We start from the raw sequence: 20,936 nt of genomic DNA on the forward strand, positions 1-20,936 counted from the left end.
GTCCATGTGTCCACTGTCCGTGTACGTCCACTGTCCGTGTGTGTCCACTGTCCGTTATGTCGACTGTCCGTGTATGTCCATTATCCGTGTGTGTCCACTGTCCGTGTGTCGTCCACTGTCCGGCCGGATCCTGACGCAGCGGCTGCAGCGCTTTAATCAATAACCGACAATCCCAAACACAATCTACGGCTCGATTGCAATTTACGTACATTTATACATTTGCCTTTGTTCGCCTCTGACGTAATGCTGAACGATTTATAGCCGAAAAACGTTGGGCTAAAGCCTTTTTTATTTGAATTTGACTTATGTAATGCAATTATACTACCTTCTTAATATTAGGAATGCGAGAGTGTGCCAGTCAGTCAGTCACACCGCAACGGAGAGCAAACAGCAGTCTTTGGAAGCAAAAAATTGACGTGATGTTTCTGCATAGATAGAGAGAGATCTGGAGAGAAACAAAGACTACTTTTTCTCTCGTAAAATCAAATTGGTCCTGTTTTGGAACTACTTATTAGTCATTATAAGTATAGGTACGGCTATATTCACGTATTTAGTCGATGTAAGCGAGTTTCGCACCCATCCGGGGTCCTTTTCCATAGGGACTCGACTCGCTGCGCGTAGCGGTTGAGACTGCGAGCATAGCTTTTACTATGTGAGCCGCACGCGCTGCGACCCATACGTGCCGCCGTGAGGGTGCCTGAGGTGGGTGGGAGATGGATGCAGATCATCTCCCGACAGTTCCTGCTCTATACCTATACAGGCCTATATACTTATAATGGAAATCACCCACGATACATTAACGTTAAAACGCTTATTAGGCCTTGACTGTGATCTGACCTGGTGGATGCTCTAAGATGGAAGCTACTTGGGAGAGGTACCTACGGCAGTTTTGTTATACTCCTGTTCATGTAATAATATATCGACCAATAGAGTTAGAAATTCAAATTATTGCAATTGAGCGTAGCGTAGAAATTATGTTCAGTAAATCCAGACAGGAATCCTATAAATTATGCTAATATTGGTACTCTGTGGTCGAGCGCTGAGATCTATTGCCGAACATTAATTTTGGCTACATATTACTAGGTTTCGATAACGGGAGCATTAGTTGCTTAATATAACATGTTTGTGACGTGTAGTATATAACGTGATCAAATCAGAATTGAGAAGATCCGTTGGTGATCTAGAGTAACCGACATAGCGAACAACGCATACATAGTAAGCGACAAGGGAAGCGGAAGATGGCAGTGGCCAGGGCACCTAGATCGAAATACCGACGATGGGTTCCGAGCTTCAAGGGCCCTTCAGCTTCGCGACCCGTTGAGCTATATCGGTTTATTCTGTTCAGACACAAGTTAACCCTTGACTGCAATCTCACCTGGTGGTAAGTGATGATGCAGTCAAAGATTCAAGTGGGCTGACCTAGAAGGGGTAACGCAATTTTCATTAAACCCAATACCCTTTTGGTTTCCTAACAGCATCATACCGGAACGCAGCACGGCTTTGCCTGCAGGGTGGTAACAAGCCACGGCCGAAGCCTCCCACCAGGCATTAAAACAGAATTTATGAAATTCCAAGCCCCTGTCGGGAATCGAACCCGGGATCTTCCACTATTAAGACCACAGCGCTTACCACTGCGCCAGAGAGGCCGGCGGTGCTCTGGTTTTCCTACGGATCTCCTTATGATGATTTGATACTAACTTCTCTCCGTGGGTTGAGTATGGTTGCGGTTGGTATCTTGTATAAAAATGACTCCAGCCGTACATCTTCGCAGTTAACACAGTTCCCTCCTGGCGCGGTGCCCGGCTATCTCTAATGCGTTGGAATATTAACACAAATGTTTGTGTGCTCATGACAGCTCGAATTGGTATAGAAAGCCGCTTCAGTGAGCTATTTATGCAATTTATGCTAAACGGTTTTGGTAAAAAGTTGTTCGTTCTTATAGGATTCGTGCCATCAAAAATGTGAAATTGAATTGAAATTTAAACATGCTTCTTTTTGGTGGAAAGTCGTTAAAAACTATCATCCTCACATTTGAGCCAACTCACTAATTTATAGAAAAGTTCTAAATCCACCCAAGTCGATATCGCTCGGTACTACTACTAGTTGGATATTATACAAAGTAGGTAATTGACAAAATGAAGCTCCGAACACATCGATCGCCAAACATAATAACTTGCTCTAAGCTCCAACTGATCGCCTGTCAGACCAACCGGCCGGACATCCGGCTGTTCAGGGTTGCCGCTACCTAAAATTTGTTTTGATTTTTTAGAACTAAAAATTTTTTTTTTGCATTTTAATCATGACTAACATTCCCCTTCCTCCTCCAACTAAGCGTTAAGCTTGTGCTAGGAGTGGGTACGACAATAGTGCAACGGGTGGGGTTTGAACCTCCGACCTTTCGGATTTCAGTCTGCTCCTATAACCTTTGACCTATTGAGGCTTTGAACTAAAAATATTTGAATGCTCTATACTCACCTGATTTTAGCTATAATTTGAAGTCAACTTGAACTATTATTTAACGTCAGCTACGAATGTACCATCACCTACTTCCTAGAAGAGCTTGGATAAATGATATTTTTTTACATAAAAGCCTGAAGCCGGTATCGGCCGCAGGCTCTGACAGAACGTTATAGGATTCAGAAGTTATGCCATACATTACATATTGTAACATAAGCCGCGACGCGTCCTTTGCTGGCGTCAATTACTTCAGCTATGACTCAACGGAAGTCTATTTATCTTTATGATACTATGCCAAAAATCAAGACTATACCATTCGGAAAGAAGATTTTATTTCAAGCATGCAAGAACTCAGCATTGTGCAAAGTGACAACCCTACCAGTGTACCAATAAAGAGCTCACGAGCTCACGCCGTAATTTAGTAGCTCATAATTTCTCTGTCCCGCTCATTTACTGCGCTGTAATACTCTGAGCTATGGCGGCGATTGTCTGACTGCCATTGTACCTACTTGACGAGTATTTACTGCCTGTTATTGCAATTTAGTTTACGCATCATTTAGAACTAGATGATGCCCGTGACTCCTTCCGTGTGGATTTTGGTCTTGGAAACTTGATTTCCTGAGGTTAAAGTAGCTAATGTCACTCTACATAATATTTTTACTTACATCCATGCAAATAGTGTTGTCTTTTACGTAGCGGATGCGAAAAGATAGAGTCTACCACATAATTAACCCAGGAAAACTCTACCAATTTATCAATTAATCATTATTTATTGATCAGTGTAAAGGGTAGTGACCCTCAGAGATTTGAGTTACGCAAGTACCTAATGAATACTGATTTCATAATGGATGGTCAATTGATATGTACTTGCATATCTTTCTGTATGGTCAACTGAAAGTTTTACATGGCGACCATTTATGAAATTTTTATTATTTGTTGTTATAGCGAAAATAGTTAAACAATACTCTGTGAGAATTTAGCTCTCTACCTATTACGGTTCATGAGATACAGCCCGCTGACATTCAGACAGACAGGCAAGCAGATGGACGGATACCGAAAGCTTAGTAATAGGGCCTCGTTGGCACCCTTCGAGTACGGAATTCTAAAAAATGATACATTAACCTCAGATTTCCGAGTCGCACACATGTGCTGATAACACAAAATATTGAAAAGGTTTTATCCCCGTCACTAATACGCGCAGGATGATGAATGACCGCCATACGTCGTTCGTTCTTTGTTTACTGAGCACTGAGCATTCCCCAGCGTTGATTGGATTCTGTTTTGACACCCCTGATTTATGGCCGCCGCTGTCCTTCGGGACCACCATAAGTAATTCTGTGTATGATGTCGCAAAAATATTATATTTTATTAAAAAAAATACGCCACAACTTTAATTATTATTGTAAGTGATTGGATTTTGATGGATTAATTCTTTCAAATAATATGGAAATTCATATCGTAATTTTTCGAGGTATAATTTACGCTTATCTACTGATTGCAAAGACATCGTCAGGCAGGATATAGGTTTTAAAAATCGCTAAACTTTTTTCAAGGAATAAATTAATAATACTAGTAGTAGGTAAAAGTTAAAAATGCCAAGAGTTTGGTATGTTTCATAAACCAGAAAGAATCAAATATTACATAATCATAATCATAATTTATTGATTGTAAATACACGTTTTACAATAGGTGGTACAAAAGTTTCACACCTTCAATGATCACCTGACTGCAAAACCTTCAGTTCCCTAACATCTGTATCGTCCCATATTTCAGACACTGCTCCTGAGCTCCACTACACCTTCATCGAGCAAGCCTTACATCCAGGTCCAGCTCTCGCGCTGCACTGCTCGGCCTCAGGGTCTCCACCACCACGCTTCACCTGGCTTCTGGATATGCAGCCGGTGGAGGAACATAATACTGCACAAAGGTAAAATGTCACTGCAGCAAGGCACTTGTCCATCCATCCATCAGCCTGTAAACGTCCACTGCTCGACATAGGCCTTTCCAAGAGCGCGCCACCAAATACGGTCCTCCGCCTTCCTCATCCACCCGCTCCCCGCCACCTTCTTCAGGTCATCGGTCCAGCGGGCTGGAGGTCGTCCCACACTGCGCTTACCGGTACGCGGTCTCCACTCGAGAACACGTCTGCCCCAACGGCCGTCGGTTCTGCGACAGACATGGCCTGCCCATTGCCACTTCAGCTTGCTAATCCTTTGAGCTATGTCGGTCGCTTTTGTTCTCCTGCGAATTTCCTCGTTCCGGATTTTATCCCTGAGAGTAACTTGGAGGTGGGGGCTTCCAAAGCTATGCTTTCCGGTGTGAAGTCGCTATTAGCACCTTAGGACCTCGATGTTTATTGGCTTCGAACTATGTGCCATGCCCATTGCCACTTTAGGTTCATAAACCATTAAGCTAAGTCGATTACTCATTTCTGATTTGATCACGTAGAAAAACTCTAACCTAAAGTAACTATGATCGGATAAAATTCATATGAAAGTATATTTTAGAGCAAGAATTCCTCGCTGCCTTAAATTTGGATGGTGACCTCACACTAGAAAGCACAGCGTTAGGAGACTCGCCCTCCACTAGCTGCATGAACTCTGATCTTAAACGAGTCACTGGGATTTGCTAAACATCAATTCGTGTTCTGTAGTGATCCTTGCGAGACACCTAAGTCCAACAGCGAACATCTATCTTTTGAATCATTTGTCTCATTGTAGTGATTTTCGTTGACAGGAGCATATCCCAGTTCATGAGCCCCAACGGCGACGTGGTGAGCTACCTCAACATCACCTCCGTGCGACCTGAAGACGGCGGGCGGTACACGTGCCGTGCGCACAACACGCGCGGCGCCGTCGAACACTCTACACGACTTAATGTTTATGGTAACTATATAGCTCTTCTTCTCTTTTTTGTCGTTACACTCCTGGTAGAATGGGCAAGATGGTACGTACTGCAGTATTCTGGCACACTTAACTATGCGTCTACATTTCTCTCTGATGGCTGCCTTTCTTATACACTTTTTTTAATCCAGTTCAGTTAGCCCTTGACTTCGATCGGTGGTAAGTGATGCAGTCTAAGATGGAAGCGGGTTAATTTGGAAGAGGTGTAGGAGTTTTATTAAGTCCATACACCTTATCATATCCTACCTCTCAAATACACCTAAAATACGTACGCTCTAAATGCAATGTTACGAAGGGCGTTTATCTACCCCTGGATTACCAAAAAACCTAAATCCAAATCTATAAAATAAATGAAAGTGTGTAACTTGCAGGTCCACCGTCCATCAGGAACATCGGGGCGGTGCGCGTGGTGGCCGGCGTCAACAGGACCATCTACTGCCCCTACTCCGGATTTCCAATCAGGTTGATGGAGGTGCATTTGTTTAGTAAGACTATAAGTTTCGTTTATGTTCATTTCTGTAGCGTGTAGTACTTTTCCAGTTCTCAATTTTTTTCATTAACAGTTTAATCTTGAGTGTTAATTTACAAATAATTTGTGGTAATTTCTTTGATGGAGCTATTTTTAAGAATTTTTGCCGAAAATCAATTTACGAATTTACGAATTCACGAACCAACTTGGTCTTGCACAATACCTATATAGAGTTGTAGTTCAACCATTGGACAGGGTTTAGTTACCCAAAATTATAAGAAGCGGCTTTAAACAGACGATTTTCGCATAATGATCACTAAACTTCACTTCGAAAATGGCCGGCAATTTTTTAGATGTAAAATCATAAAATGGTGATAAAATTGTAACCCGCAGTGACATCCGCTGGCAGCGCGGCGGTATCGACGTGGGGTCAACAGGCAGGGCGCTGTCAGGCAGTGGTGGGGAGCTGCTGCTGTGGCCGGCCGAGCCTGCTGATGCTGGGCTGTACTCCTGCAGGGTGTCTGCGCCTTCGGGCCAGTACGCGCAGAAGGACGTGCAGATTTTTGTTAGAAGTAAGTGTTTGGTGAAGGATTTCAAAATATCAACACGTTTATTGAAGGAGACCGCTGATTACTGCTGATATGAGAAGAAGGTAAATTGAGGCAGACCTTAAAAGTGCAACTTTTGCTGACCATGTTATGACAGGAGAGCAAACACATTTTTTTATTATCTTACGGTCTTACTGATAATTTAAATAATATTTATAAGTTTTCTCACAATTTCAGATCCACCAAAGATAGCTGGTTTCTCATTCCCCGCTGACCTGGTGGAAGGAAGTTCAATACAGGTGCTCTGCGGCATCACGTCCGGTGATAAGCCAGTCTACTTCTCTTGGCTCAAAGATGGTCAGCATGTACCTCCAAACTTACAGGTACCTTTGATAATTGATATCATTTAAAATATAACACCTAAAAGTTGATGCCAATAATCTAAGTACCAAAGTTGCAAGATCAGCCTTAACGTACAGCAATGATGAGTTATAGATTGGAGCGCGCTTCCTAGAAGAAGATACTTATTTACTTTTGCCTTGAAGGTACACAATTTCTCAAATGGTCTGGGAATAAGCCAGTTTAATTCTCTTGGCTTAAAAATGGTTGAATGTAACTTCAAACTTACACGTACCTTTATTAACATTCGAAATATCATACCAAACTTAAAAATTGATGCACACAATAATAACTAAGGTGTTTTAAAAGAGCATCTTTTTGGTGCAATATTTTTTTCATTGCAAAATAGGCTTTGCGCTTGAAAATATATGAAGAAAGGAAACACACTTTAAAATCTTTAATCACATCTGCTTCTTGTCACAGGTTCAAGAGAAATCATTAGATGAATTCAGCTTCCTGATCTTCTCGCACGTGACGTCGAAACACAGTGGAGAGTACACATGTGTGGCCAGCAACAGTGCTGCTGAAGTCAACCACACTGCCAGACTTGCTGTAAAAGGTTAGTTCATATCAACCATTAGGTATCCAACTGTCCACCACTGGACATAGGTATCTTGCAAGGATTGTCACTGAATACAATCTTGTGCAATTCTTGTGCTATTATTTGATGCCATATTTCTCTAAAATCTGCAATTGCCAATAACTGTTTATAAATTCTCTTTCAGTGGCTCCTTCTTGGATTTATGAACCTCAAGACGTGTCAGCGTTGCTCGGTACTCAAATCATTGCGCATTGTGCCACTAAGGGATATCCGGAGCCGAGGATAACATGGTTGAAAGCACAAGGTAATATGTACTTCAATTTTATGATATCAAAGATGGCAAAGGAGTGATCCTTTGCCATCCGTCCATCATTCATGAGGATGATCGAGTTTCGTATCAATCCTAGGTATGCTAAAATTTTATCTGTTTCATGATTTTAGATTTCTATCCATATATTAATCGACTGGTTTATTATTTATCAATTTCAAAGACAATGACATAACCACTACGTTAGCAAGACAAATATTTCGGTCTCCATGGCTCCAACAACATTTATAGTTATTTGGTTACTAGTAGTTGCTATAGTCTGTTTAATAAAAGATTTACCTATGTTTACTCAAAGGTTCAAGTTCCACGGATTTTCGTCCCCTCAATCGACTGGAGTTACCCATGACAATCCTGGGCAACGGCTCGCTCAGCGCCGCCGCGGCGACTCACGTCCACGAGGGGAAGTACATGTGCCGCGCTGACAATGGCGTGGGCAGAGGACTGTCCAAGGTCATCACCGTTTCTGTCAATGGTATGTGCCTGATCAGTGTGATTTATTAAGCTGAGCCGTTTCTAAATGTGGAAGTACCTACAAGAGACATACAAATGTCCCGTAGAGGACATCTAACGGTTGATAATGATGATAAAGGTACTGATTATCAATTTTCAGAGCCAGCTCACTTCGAGTTCTCGTCGCGGAACATGTCAGTGCGTCGCACGGCCAGCGTGGCGCTGCAGTGCTCCGCGCGCGGCGATGCTCCCATCCAGCTGCACTGGACGCATAACATGCAACGACTTGATCTGTCTACGTACAGGTGACTGGAAACTTCGCTTCCTGCTTCCCTTCATACCGAGAGTAAATAGCTTTTTTATAGACTAGCGCTGCAATCAGTCCTGCTGATAAGTGATAATGCAGCCTAAGACCATACGCTTGCCTAAAACCATTCGAAGGTACCAATATTATAACTGGAGGGGACAACTGACGCTGGAAGGGTGTTTCACATCCTAGTTAATTAGATCGGATGCATTTGTGGGTTCATAAACTTATGAAATTAGATGAAAATCTGCAACTGTAGCTCATTAGCTCTTCGTGTTTCAGGGTATCAGTATCAGAGAAGCGCTCCGACAGCGGCGCCACCTCCACGCTGACGATTGCGCACGCGCAGCGCCGCGACTCGGGCGTGTACCGCTGTCGCGCCGAGAACGCGTACGGGAGAGACGAACTGCTCATCTACTTGGCAGTGCAAGGTTTGGGCTTCAAAAGGGCTTTGAAGATTTTAGCCGGTGGGCTAAAATAGTATACTAGGTGTAGTAGTATACTAGGTGTAGTAGTCCCCCCTTTTTTTTTCTAAAACAGTGGCCACGCAAACCTGTAACCTGTAAGCCGAAAGCTTATTTATAATGTTAGTATGGATTTTAAAACGTGGTTTTACAAAAATTACTCATTATTAGGTTTAGGTTAGGTTAGAAAATATGCCAAGCGCAATCGCTGGGGGGCTTTCTCCCGCGTTTTGGCCCTTTTTTGGTAAGCCATGGGAGGGGGAGGGTTTCACTCATATTTAGCTACCTACATTTTGATTTGTTCTTTGTTCAGAGTTCCCCGAAGCTCCGCGTGGGCTGGCGGTGGTGCGCCGCGAGGGCCGCGCGGCGCGCCTGTCGTGGCGGCGCGGCTACGACGGCAACGCTCGTCTGCGCGCGTACCGGTTGCAGTACCGCGTGGTGGGCGACACCCGCAGAGCCGCCGATTGGACCGATGCACCCACCAGAGACCTATCTCCTGATCTGATCACACAGAGGTAACTAACAATCATTATGCACAACGCTCCACGATGTGCATAATATGCAGTCACCATAATATGTTGACACAATACGAATCTAAGACGGAAAAGGAAGCACTAGAAGTGCAGCTATTGTTGTGAGTCGCTACAAGTAACTTCAATTTGAAATGAAAAACGAGGCCTCAGAAGACTATAATATACAAGTGCCAAGATACAACGCTCGGATCAGCTGGGCACCGAGCGTGACACCCACTTGGAGCAAGATGTTCCTATTGTTACGGTGGAGCAAACTGCTGATGCTATCAATTAATAAATAATTCATTTGTTTCCAGACAAGATTCTCCAGATCCGGACTCAGAAGTGATTCTGGAGTACCGAGTGGACGGTCTTCGTCCGGCGACCGCCTACGCGTTGCGGTTAGCCGCCGTCAACGACATCGGAGACAGCGAGTACTCCGAGTCAGTCATTGTTCAGACTTTAGAAGAGGGTAGGTTCTTGCTACTTCAAGGATCTCTTCATTTGTCTTTTGTAAAGTTACTCTGATGTTTCTGAACTGAATTCAGAAAATCTAGCTGCACCTTTTTTAAGCATTTTTAAGAAGGGATATTAAATTAACCACTTGAAATTTTAGTGTTAATCTACCTTGAACACCTTGCTCAAGATTGGCACTAAAAGCACAAGATTTGACAGTTTTAAACTAAAATAGTTTTACCTGTTTTTCCTTCCACATTACAGTAAAATAAAAATTAAATTAAAAATTTAAAAAACCCCCGACACATAAACCTCTAAAAAGTAAAAAAATAATAGGTAAATATGTATGGGCCCTTTAAGAATAGTATAAATAGTAAAGTTTTTATCCAAGCGCTCGTTGCGCCAGGGGACCGCTACCTATCATAAACTATGAAAGTCATCTGTTGTAGAAAGAATAGTCTTTAGCGGTCCCCCGACGCAACGAACGCTTGGATAAAAACTTTACTATTTATACTATTCTTAAAGGGCCCATACATATTTACCTATTATTTTTTTACTTTTTAGAGGTTTATGTGTCGGGGGTTTTTTAAATTTTTAATTTAATTTTTATTTCACGCTTTTTAAACTTTATTCATAAATTACCGTTTATTTGTGCCATTCTAAAACCCAATTTCTATAAAGTTTCTATAATAATATAAATCCAATAAGGCAGCTAATATCTCTTCAAAAGTAACATCAATGTTATGTTAATTATACGTTCCATGAAATATTTTTGACCGAACATCACTAAATCAAGAATTATCTGAATGACTCACATAGTTTAACACGACCAAAACGAAATATCTGTTTCTAACATGTCGTTGCTTTAAAAATGTACCCATTTTACGTAGTCGTATAATAGTTCGCTTTTCAAGATATACCTACGATTAAATTGAAATCGACTTTCACCCGATGAAATAAGGAATAAAGTGGCTTGTATTTCATTTTGTTTGTTATTGCATGTCAAATTTTTATTTGACATAACTTTCAAAAACCGGTCAAGTGCGAGTCTGCCTCACACATGAAGAGTTCCGTACAAGTTTTTTTTTTATGTAATGACAATTCAGTTGTCGGATTTTTCTCTTTACTTGGGCCACAGGAGTAGAGTGCTTGGGCTATAAGATATTGCTACCTGCCTTTCATGATTCTACGTAAACGGGAAGTACCCAATTTATAAGTTTTGATTCTCTTGAAAGATGACACACAGACAGACAACGAAGTGGTGAAGGAAAACACCGTCAGAAAACCTGCATGCTTGAGAGTTGGCCATAATGCTCCCTCAAAGGTGCGTGAGGTGTGCCAATACGTGCTTGGCCAGTGTGGTAGCTTCTCATTCTGAGAGGAGACGTGCTCAGTAGTGAGCCGGCGATGGGTTGATCCTGATGATGATGAATTATAAACGTATTTTGTCAAAGTAAATAAGCTGAGTTCAAGCAGATAAAATAAAAAGAAGGTGCGCCTAATGCATCATCCAAACCTGCGCGACAAAGCGACTACGATGCGGGAACCTCAGCCGCGCGGAGGGTCATCGCCTCCTACGATATTTAATGGTGCCATGCACACCTACGCGACTACAACAGTCGAGGCTACATCTTTTTTTTTCTACAGATACCTACTGAACCCTAAAAATAGTTTGACTATGGTTTGGGTTTGGGTTGATTGTTCGTGGCCTTTGGTTGACTGTTGGATATTATAATTGAATTGATGTTTTCTCGTTTAACTGTGATTATAATATTTTATAAATTAGAAACTCCGCGCCTACGATCCAAAGTATCGGAGTTTTCCAAAACATTATTTTCAAATAAATAATTATGTATCTAGGCAACGTCCATCTTGACAACTTGACATTTGCCAATTGACATTATATTATGAACCTCTGTTACAATAGTGAAAGATCCCAGGGCCACCAGCCGTCACGTATTTTCTGACGAACGAAATGTGGACGATTGAGTAGTGTTACTATGTACTAAGAACACATGCCTACAGACCTGCTAGCTTGCTTAGACGGCCAATTTTCAGGTATCAGGTAATCAAGGTACATAAAAACATTACTTACCTCGCGTAAATTCTCCAATTTTTTTAATTTTTAGCAGATTTTTTTTTAATATTAATAATTAATTGACATAAGTAAACTATAAGAGAGTGAGAGAGAAGATATATTTTAATACATGTCTTACTCAGTCTCATGCGCGTAGATAATGATGCCCTCGCGCTCAAACCCACAGAGGCATTAAAATTGAATTTAGGGGATGATTGGCCCTCTGGATCGGTCTGTCTTCTTGTAAAAGGTTTTAAAATAGTTGTCTGGTGGACATATATAAAAATGGAGCATCAGAATTTACGTGCAGTTAAGTAATTACTTATTTTGGGAGCTTTAAAGCGTCTGCAAAGCAATACGGCCGACGCGGGAAGTGTCTGGGAGTATTGGCGACATATTTTTAAGGATATTGCCCAAAATATACGTAAAAATCAGTTTGGAGAATTTACGTGAGGTAAGTAATGTTTTTATGTACCTTGATTATCAGATACCAGAAAATTGGCCGTCTAAGCAAGCTAGCACGTAGGCTAGGCATGCTTTCTTAGTACTTACTAACACTACTCAATCGTACATATTTACTGTGTCAGAAAATACGTAACCTCTGGTGGTCCTGGGATAAAAGTAATAAGAAAACCAGAAAAGAGCTGATAACTTCCAAACGGCTGAACTATTTTTTTGGATTATAGCCAAGAACACTCTCGATCAAGCCACCTTTCAAACAAAAAAAACTAAATTAAAATCGGTTCATTCGTTTAGGCGCTACGAGGCCACAGACAGATACACAGATACACAGATACACAGATACACAGATACACAGATACACAGATACACAGATACACAGATACACAGATACACAGATACACAGATACACACGTCAAACTTATAACACCCCTCTTTTTGGGTCGGGGGTTAAAAAGATGTTCATTGTAAACTTTGATGATTTCAAAATCAGTACTACTGTATTACCTGGCTTCAGATATTATATTCTCATTAAACTTGTATTTCAGCGCCATCGGAGGCACCACGTAACGTCGAGGTTCAAGCAGATGCACCAGGGGAACTACTTGTTAAGTGGCAGGTAACTTTTGATTGCTTTTAAAAGCCGCGCACCGTTTCTTTTGGTCAATTTAATAATGTCTCCCAATCTCGCAAGGATACCAACAAAAATAGTGTTGTCAGGTTTATCGAAATTGCCTTGAACTTATACAGGGTGTAACCAGAACGTTAGCAAAAACGAAGACGCGTGATAGTACTGATTATTACTGATAAGATACCGGTTTGAAACTACAATATTGGCATTGGATTAAGTTAAGGTAGTATATAACGCTAAGTTTTTGCTAGCGTTCTGGTTACACTCTGCATTGTTCCTGCAGCCTCCCTCGCAGGAGTCGTGGAACGGCGAGCTGCTGGGCTACGCGCTGTGGTGTCGTGGCGACAACACGTCGCTCGCGCTCACGGTGGCGGGCTGGGCGGCAGCGAGCGCGCGCGTGGCCGGCCTGCGCGCGCACGCACGGTACGAGCTGCGCCTGCGCGCCTACAACGCCGTCGGCGGCGGGCCCTCCTGCGCACCGCTCGCTGCCACTACGCTCGAAGACGGTGGGTTTACGACTAGAACAAATCTAGCAATCCTGCTGTGGTATCAAGAATAGATCTGATAGTGATATACAATACATAATCCACCAAAGTGAAAAATTACAAACCCTCGCAAATCCAAGACCGTGCCACAATACAAATTCACCGATGCCAATAATACGGACACTTCAAAAACGGCGGCATGAGACCGTATGTCAAATATGGAGAGTGACATAATACTTCTGAATGCCCTAAAAAGGCGACAAACTGAATGAAACGGAATGATCACGAAAGCACAACATTTACTTTGCAGGTGGCAAAGTAAATGTTGTGCTTTCGTGATCATTCCGCATACTATAAAAGTTACCAGGTATACCAGGAGATATTAGCTCCTAGCAAAATAAACTAGTTTTATTTTGTTATTTTATCTGATCAATGCATTTGTAACTTGTTTCAGTGCCCGAAGCAGCGCCACAGCATATCCGCTGCGAGCCGCTCTCAGCTCAGTCGTTCAGAGTGTGGTGGGAACCGCCGCCTTTGGCCTCTCGTGGTGGACTCCTGCTCGGATATGAGATCATGTACCAGGTAGGTATTTACGACCAACTAAAATGGAAATTGCTTACATTACAGATAAATATTGATGTAGACATGCGCAAAAAAAGAGTTTTGAAAATTCAACACCTAATTGGGGAAACTAAAATTGGGGATTGAAATTTGAGTACTGCGTGCGGGCAAAGTCGCGGGCATAAGCGAGTACTTTATAAAATTTGGGGTCAACGACTCATATGTTTTGAAAGCTTTACTAAAATTAAAAAACGTCTTAATTTCTAAAATTTACTTTATATTATAATTCTCTATCGTTTCTTTTATAAAATGATTAGCTGACACTCGCGACTTCGTCCGCGTGGATTTCGGTTTTCCAAAATCCCGTATGTACGTGTTAATCCAGGGTACAATCTATCTCCATACCAAATTTCAGCCAAATCCGTTAAGTAGTTCGTGCGTGAAAGAGTAACAAACATTCACACATGCACACATACACAATACAAACACACAAACTTTCGCCTGTATAATATTAGTGTGATTCCCAATAAACGGGATTGATGTGAACGTCTGCATGTGCCAGGAAGTAGGCACGCTGGACGCGATATGGGAGCGGCGGCGCGCGGGCGGTGGCGAGGCGCAGCTGGGCGCGCTGCGCGCCGGCAACTACAGCGTGCGCGTCGCCGCGCGCAACGCCGCGGGGCTCGGCCCGCCCGCTGACGCCTACTGCTCCACACTCGACGATGGCAAGTTTATTCCTATTCCACTATCCATCACCAGAGCGGATACCCTAAGGAGTGGTGATAACCTAGTGGTTAAGACGTCAGTTTTCTGTTCGTGAGACTGGAGGTTCGATCTCGGGCACGCACATCTAAGGGTGAGATTTATAGAGCGTACTTCGACTTTGCTTAGACTTATTATTGAGCTAAAACGAGACAGATTTATGTGAGAGATACTAAACATCTGTCTCGTTTTAACTCTGTCTTAAGTCTAAGTAAAGTCAGAGTGCGCTCTATGGATCTCACCCTAACTTTTTCTATATCACTTGCTTTAACGGTGGATGAAAACATTATAAGGAAATGCATGTCTAAGAGATCTCCATAATAGCAATAGATGGCAAACTATACTTTAAACCCTTCTCCATTCTAAGAAAATACCTACGTTTAGTAGTGGGCTGGTAATGAGTTGATCGTTATGATGTCGATTTTACGATAGCAAAAGAGTAAGTTGGATTTTCTCAAAATATGTGACTATTTTTATTTTTATATTTTACCAAATAAAAATAGTTGCATTGATTTGCCTCGACTATTCAAATTATAAAAAGGGCAATAACTGACCGTTTTTAAAACCTTTGACACAGTAAACTAACTAGATTTTAACTTTATTTTACTGTAATCATCGGCCATGATTTAATTTTTAAAAATTTAATTTTATTATTGTTTTCAGAATTTCTCCAGAAAACTTTTATATGTATTTATTTTGATATTATATGTATTTATTTATTTATGAATTCATACCCACAGTTCCTGGACCACCTGCGGATATTAAGGTAGTTCCAAATTCTGAGGACTCTGTGATCGTGAGTTGGCTCGCGCCCACGCAGAAGAATGGCAAGATCAGACATTACACAGTTTACAATAGACCACAAAGGTTTGTGTTGACTACGCCATACGTACTTATCTTTATCTTCATCTCCATTTTTGTCTCGATCTCATTCCTTATGTTTGTCTGCACCTCCATTTTCATCATTTTCATATCTATTTTCATCTTTGTCTTCATCTTTGTCTTCAGCCCATCTTCTTCATGAAAACCACCTTCATTTCCATCTTCTTCATCATCTTAATTTTTATCTTCATCCCCACATTCATCTCCATCTTCATCCGCCTTTTTTCATCAATTTCCATAAGAAATTATTAAAGCATGCTAAATCTTCTGAAAAGCTAAATCATATGATTGAAATCCAAATCTGAAAATATGTTGGTAGAGCAATAATAAACCACAATTGAAGATCTTTTTTCTATTCAATGATGCCAATTCACTCTTGTTTTAAAATTATTCTTGTTGTTTTATAATTGACAATTGTATCGTTTATGTTGCTTCATCACAGCGTGCGATATCTCCAGATGCTGCATATTTTTTTACTATCCAAAATTATAAAATGAAAATTTTACAAGTTATTTTACAATCGTCAGCTCCAGCTTAAACCGCGTATTGCTTATCATGACATTAGTAATTGTATATAGTAGATGACCACGTTTGGTTTAAATTTTTAAGTATGTGGTACGTGTACATAATAAACATGCTGGGGACAGGACAGGCCAGCATGCACACGTGCTAGTACCCCACAGCGCGGAAGAGCAGATGCTGGAGCTACGCGGCCTGAACGAGCAGACGCTGTACGAGTTCTGGGTGACGGCAGCCACCGCTGCTGGGGAGGGAGAGATGAGTGCCATCGTCACTAAGAAGCCCAGCGCTAGAGGTGAGCTGATCCCCTGAGATCCAGTCCATTTGCTCGAAACATTTTTGTTCAAAGTTTTTAATAGGTATGAACCGCTAAGGTTTAGAATGCCTTGAGTTGACCGGAAAGTTGGAGCGCGCTTGTCTTGCGCTTGCTTCTTTGGGTTTCGATTTTTAGGGTTCCGTACCTCAAAGGAAAAACGGAACCCTCATAGGACCACTTTGCTATCCGGCTGTCCATCTGTCCATCTGTCATGTCTGTCAAGAAAACCTATATGGTACTTCCCGTTGACCTAGAATCATGAAATTTGGCAGGTAAGTAGGTCTTATAGCACAAGTAAAGGAAAGGAAGGAAACATCACAGTTTAAAGAAAAATATGTTTATAAAAAATCAAATTAACTTGCAGTGCTTTACATAAAAGTGTTAGGTATATCCTTTATGATGGTACGGAACCCGTCGTATGTGAGTTCGACTCGCACTTTGCCGGTTTTTTTACAGCTGGAGCAAAACTGTGGTCATTCCCGAGAAGGATAGTGGCGGCAGAAGGCACTCGTGTGGTGCTGACGTGTGGCAGCGCGGGTTCCGCGACGCCGGTGCGAGTGTGGAGTCGACGCCGCCCGCCCACTCCTGCCACTGATCCCAGGATACGGCTTGAAGGATACCGTCTCATTATACCGAGTGAGTAGACTTCGTTTCTCATAGTTTCTTTCTTCTGTTTCTCGACCCTTTCTGAATGCAATTTGACAGATGACATCAGATTATTCAAAGGGTGGAACCTACAAATTCTTGGAAAGTCATCAACGCATCGGCGGTTTTTTGGTGCTGCTTTCTTTCTTTCTCTAACCAAGTGCAATGTGCATCTTTTACCACGTTCGTGGGTTTCGATTTTTAGAGTTAGACCACAATTTCAAGCTTCAGAAAACTGTTTTCATGAGATAATTGGCAGCTCTTTAATTAAACGAAATTAATCATGGGACAATTGACTTTTTCTTTAATGGAATTATTCAGGAACATTTCTTCAAATGGATTCAGAAGTTTTAAATAGCCCCAGTTGTAATCTAGTGGGAACATCGCCGATGGGAGTTGATTCCACAGTTTGCATGTGCGTGGAAAAAAGGATCTGGCACAACGGACGGTCAATGTGCACCAGGCACCCAGGTGGTAAGGGTGAAATTGGTTGCGGTGAGGCTGTAGAAGAAAGAGGGTGGAATGAGGTCAAACAGCTCTTCAGAGCACTCCCCATTATAAAGGCGGTAAAACATAATTTGTTGAAATTGTTCTTTTTCAGAACTGGAAGCATCACTGGCAGACAACTACACATGCGCAGTGCGCAACATGTGGGGCGAGGAGCGCGGCACGTGGGAGCTGCGCGCGGCCACGCCGCCTGCCCGTCCCCGGCTGAGGCTCACCAGCGCCGCACCGGCTGCGCTCATCCTCGCCTGGGATGCCAGTGACTCACACAGTAATTTTTCAAACTTATTTTTATAGAATAATGGGACTGGATGAGTTATATTTTTGAATAGTCCAAATGGACGGCCAGACCATTAAAAAAGGTTAAAATATAAATGATGTTTATTTGGCATAGAAATAAGGTCTTAGAATACCTAAATATTGTTAGGACTGCTGCTACAACATACAAAAAACTCTGATCTTGGGGCCCATGAGCGAGTTCAGATTCGATAAGGTACAACAGTTGGTCGATTTAAAGATTTTGGATTACCGACCAAGCGGAAAAATATAATTACTCTGGGACATTTCTGAGCAGCTAGAACGTACCTTGTGCAACTGTTGATCAAATCCAATATAGACTAAATGACCTTCTGCTGGACTACTGTTATGTCCAGGAATCCAGCTGGCCCGAATTAAAATTAATGGTATAAATCCAGGTTTTACATTGGAATACGCGCGCGGCGACGGACCGTGGCAGGCCGCGTGGGTGGCGGGCGCGGCTCGCTCGCACGCGCTGCGGCGCCTGGCGTGCGGCGCGCCCTACCGGCTGCAGCTGACGGCGCACAACGCCGCGGGCTCGTCCGCGCCCAGCGAGATACTCTCTGCGTCCACTACTGGAGGAGGTAGATCGATGCCTTTTTCCGTGATCAAGAAAATTATCGCACTTGAAAATTCTTTTATCAAACGTGAGCTCCAATTCCTGCCATTCAAAAAACACTATCCAACATGACATTTTCTTAGACATACACCACAAATTGACCACAAAACATACCGTTACAGCGTGGTTTCAGCCCCTCAAGCCAAAGTAGAAGCAAGTAAAAAGGGTGCTACTTATAGGATGCTGAGCTGAGAAGCCTGGCACTGCGATTACTCGCTCAATTGTCGAAATCCTTACGTCCTCATCGTTGTTCATCTTAAAATACATCGACTAATCCCAGAAAATAAAATAAAAATCCTAGACATTCGCGTCAAAAACAAAGGTGTGAAGGCCTCAATCCTTTCCCTGGCGTCTTCAAGGATTTACGAAAAAAAAACGTTTGTGCAGATGTCAAGGTGGTTGTAATCCTATGCCAACGTTTATTTTGAACTTTCATCCATCGTCTTTTAATTTGTTCCAGTGTCCAAACCAGCCTTAGAAAAGCATCTTATAACAAGCAACAGCAGCTGCGTAAGACTAAACTTCCTGACATGGGACAGCAACAGTTGCCCTCTCATTCACTTTCTGGTCTCCATCCGAGCATTCGAGGAGAGCACCTGGAGATCAGAAACAGTGGCTCTGGAAGCTGTACCAACGGCGTTGTGTAGCCTGCACTCAGCTACGTGGTACCATTTGAAGGTGGTGGCTTTTAGTACTGCTGGGACGGCTACTGCTACTTACTACTTCTCTACATTGACTGATGACGGAGGTTAGTCAAGAATTGAGGGAATATTATAATTTTGATAAATCTAGCTCAGTCCCATTTCGAACTTAATATTAATAAATGTCCTTAACTTAATATTAGATAAAACCCCCAATATTATCTCTGTGAATTCAAATTTTTTAAACCTCTCCTAAAGAACTTAATTGCTGGGTTAATAAATTTTTGTATGTCACTCTCCAGGTATTGACTATGCTCATAAAAATAACACATCCGTCATTCTGTTGTGGCGTGATAATATCTATAAGATTAGGACTACCTAAGTTGGTTTTGGTCATCCGCAGAACGCATACCACCACCTGCCAAGTTTCCTGCAGGGGGTGAAGAGGGCCCGGTCGCGGGGGGTGGGGTGATGCTGCTGGGTGCTGCCGCGGGACTGTTGGTCGCTTTGCTGTTACTAGCTGTTTTCGTATACAGAAGAAGGTAATGAACTTATAGTTACAAATTTTTGGCGCGAATAAATTAAAAAAAGAATACTGATTGTGAAAGGTGCGTTATGAGGTGTCTCAGAAGGCAGTGTCGCTGATAAAAATCACAAAACTATCGCGCAATTCCCACACAAATAGAAAAGAGAACTATAATAAGACTATTTTAAAATAATTTTATTTTCTTTCCGATTCTAGTACAACGGCTTCGTGTTTTCGAAAAGGTTATGAGCAAAGTGGAGTATCGGAAGAAGATAAGTCTGTTGAGAAACGCGACAACAGAAGAAATTGCCAGCAAGTGTACACGTCTTCTCCTATCAAGAACCTTAACACGAAGAAAGAACAGCAGGGTAAGAAGAATCCTTTTTAAGAACAAGTCCTTGACATTTTATTGAGTTGTCAGTAATTTAAAGGCAGTTCATCTAACCATACATCCATCTGTCTGTCTTCTACTGGGAACATTTCTGTAGCTTTAATCTATTTTTGGCTGAGGTTCCGCGAGAATTTGTCCTATTATGCAGAAACCTCTTGAGCAATTGTGATTTGAGTTAAACTCTTGGGTGAAGTTTGGTTTCATCGTGTTTGTCGTCTGAATGCCACTCCGAGTTCAAGATCCGTTTATATCTGATCCACTCGCATAGGATTTTCAAAACACTACTAACGGGATCAGACGATTACTCCTGGCCGGGTATTAGTTTCTTTTCTGGGGGGAAAAGATTACTCCGGTCAGCAGCTTTCACGGGGTGCATCATATAAGTTAGTGATAATAAATTTGCGGTACCAACTCTGCAGTCACTCTTATATGCTACCACTGGTCGAAAGGATCCAGAACCCCAAAATTAACTGTTACTGTCTTCATTGACCCTTATATCGGGGCTCATGAGCGATTATGAGCCCCGTAGTTGCTGAAGCAGTGGCCTACAAAGTGGTTAAAAAATTCAATTGCTGGTCAGAAATGTACGAGATCAGCCCGTACGCGACGTTCAGCATGTCAGGCGGCGCGGGCGGTGGTGGGGGCGGCGCGGCCACGGGCCCCGAGGCGGGCGGCGGCACGCTGCGCACGTTCGGGCGCGCCGAGCCCGCACCGCTCAGCGCTGCGCCGCCACGCGCTGCGCACGCGCACCGCTCGCCTGCACACACTGGTGAGATATCTGTAATAC

General features: G+C 42.4%; 1 protein-coding gene across 2 annotated transcripts in view; it reads left to right on the forward strand.

Annotated features, from left to right (window-relative positions):
- Nucleotides 1-20,936, forward strand: part of LOC123872091 (Down syndrome cell adhesion molecule-like protein Dscam2) — a 56,959-nt gene that overhangs the window by 34,199 nt on the left and 1,824 nt on the right. For both annotated transcript variants that reach the window (XM_045916232.1, XM_045916223.1), the window contains exons 7-31: nucleotides 4,231-4,384; nucleotides 5,194-5,342; nucleotides 5,732-5,822; nucleotides 6,223-6,401; nucleotides 6,615-6,760; nucleotides 7,200-7,335; nucleotides 7,502-7,621; nucleotides 7,941-8,117; nucleotides 8,256-8,400; nucleotides 8,685-8,833; nucleotides 9,180-9,381; nucleotides 9,696-9,850; nucleotides 12,919-12,989; nucleotides 13,285-13,507; nucleotides 13,941-14,068; nucleotides 14,610-14,772; nucleotides 15,550-15,676; nucleotides 16,339-16,505; nucleotides 16,983-17,162; nucleotides 17,773-17,946; nucleotides 18,371-18,556; nucleotides 19,052-19,339; nucleotides 19,636-19,774; nucleotides 19,975-20,126; nucleotides 20,730-20,918. In XM_045916232.1, the coding sequence (XP_045772188.1) occupies nucleotides 4,231-4,384; nucleotides 5,194-5,342; nucleotides 5,732-5,822; nucleotides 6,223-6,401; nucleotides 6,615-6,760; nucleotides 7,200-7,335; nucleotides 7,502-7,621; nucleotides 7,941-8,117; nucleotides 8,256-8,400; nucleotides 8,685-8,833; nucleotides 9,180-9,381; nucleotides 9,696-9,850; nucleotides 12,919-12,989; nucleotides 13,285-13,507; nucleotides 13,941-14,068; nucleotides 14,610-14,772; nucleotides 15,550-15,676; nucleotides 16,339-16,505; nucleotides 16,983-17,162; nucleotides 17,773-17,946; nucleotides 18,371-18,556; nucleotides 19,052-19,339; nucleotides 19,636-19,774; nucleotides 19,975-20,126; nucleotides 20,730-20,918 (3,990 nt within the window). The remainder of the gene's footprint in view (nucleotides 1-4,230; nucleotides 4,385-5,193; nucleotides 5,343-5,731; nucleotides 5,823-6,222; nucleotides 6,402-6,614; nucleotides 6,761-7,199; nucleotides 7,336-7,501; nucleotides 7,622-7,940; nucleotides 8,118-8,255; nucleotides 8,401-8,684; nucleotides 8,834-9,179; nucleotides 9,382-9,695; nucleotides 9,851-12,918; nucleotides 12,990-13,284; nucleotides 13,508-13,940; nucleotides 14,069-14,609; nucleotides 14,773-15,549; nucleotides 15,677-16,338; nucleotides 16,506-16,982; nucleotides 17,163-17,772; nucleotides 17,947-18,370; nucleotides 18,557-19,051; nucleotides 19,340-19,635; nucleotides 19,775-19,974; nucleotides 20,127-20,729; nucleotides 20,919-20,936) is intronic.

The sequence above is a fragment of the Maniola jurtina genome, chromosome 2, assembly GCF_905333055.1.
Source record: "Maniola jurtina chromosome 2, ilManJurt1.1, whole genome shotgun sequence".
In the NCBI taxonomy this organism is placed as follows: domain Eukaryota; kingdom Metazoa; phylum Arthropoda; class Insecta; order Lepidoptera; family Nymphalidae; genus Maniola; species Maniola jurtina.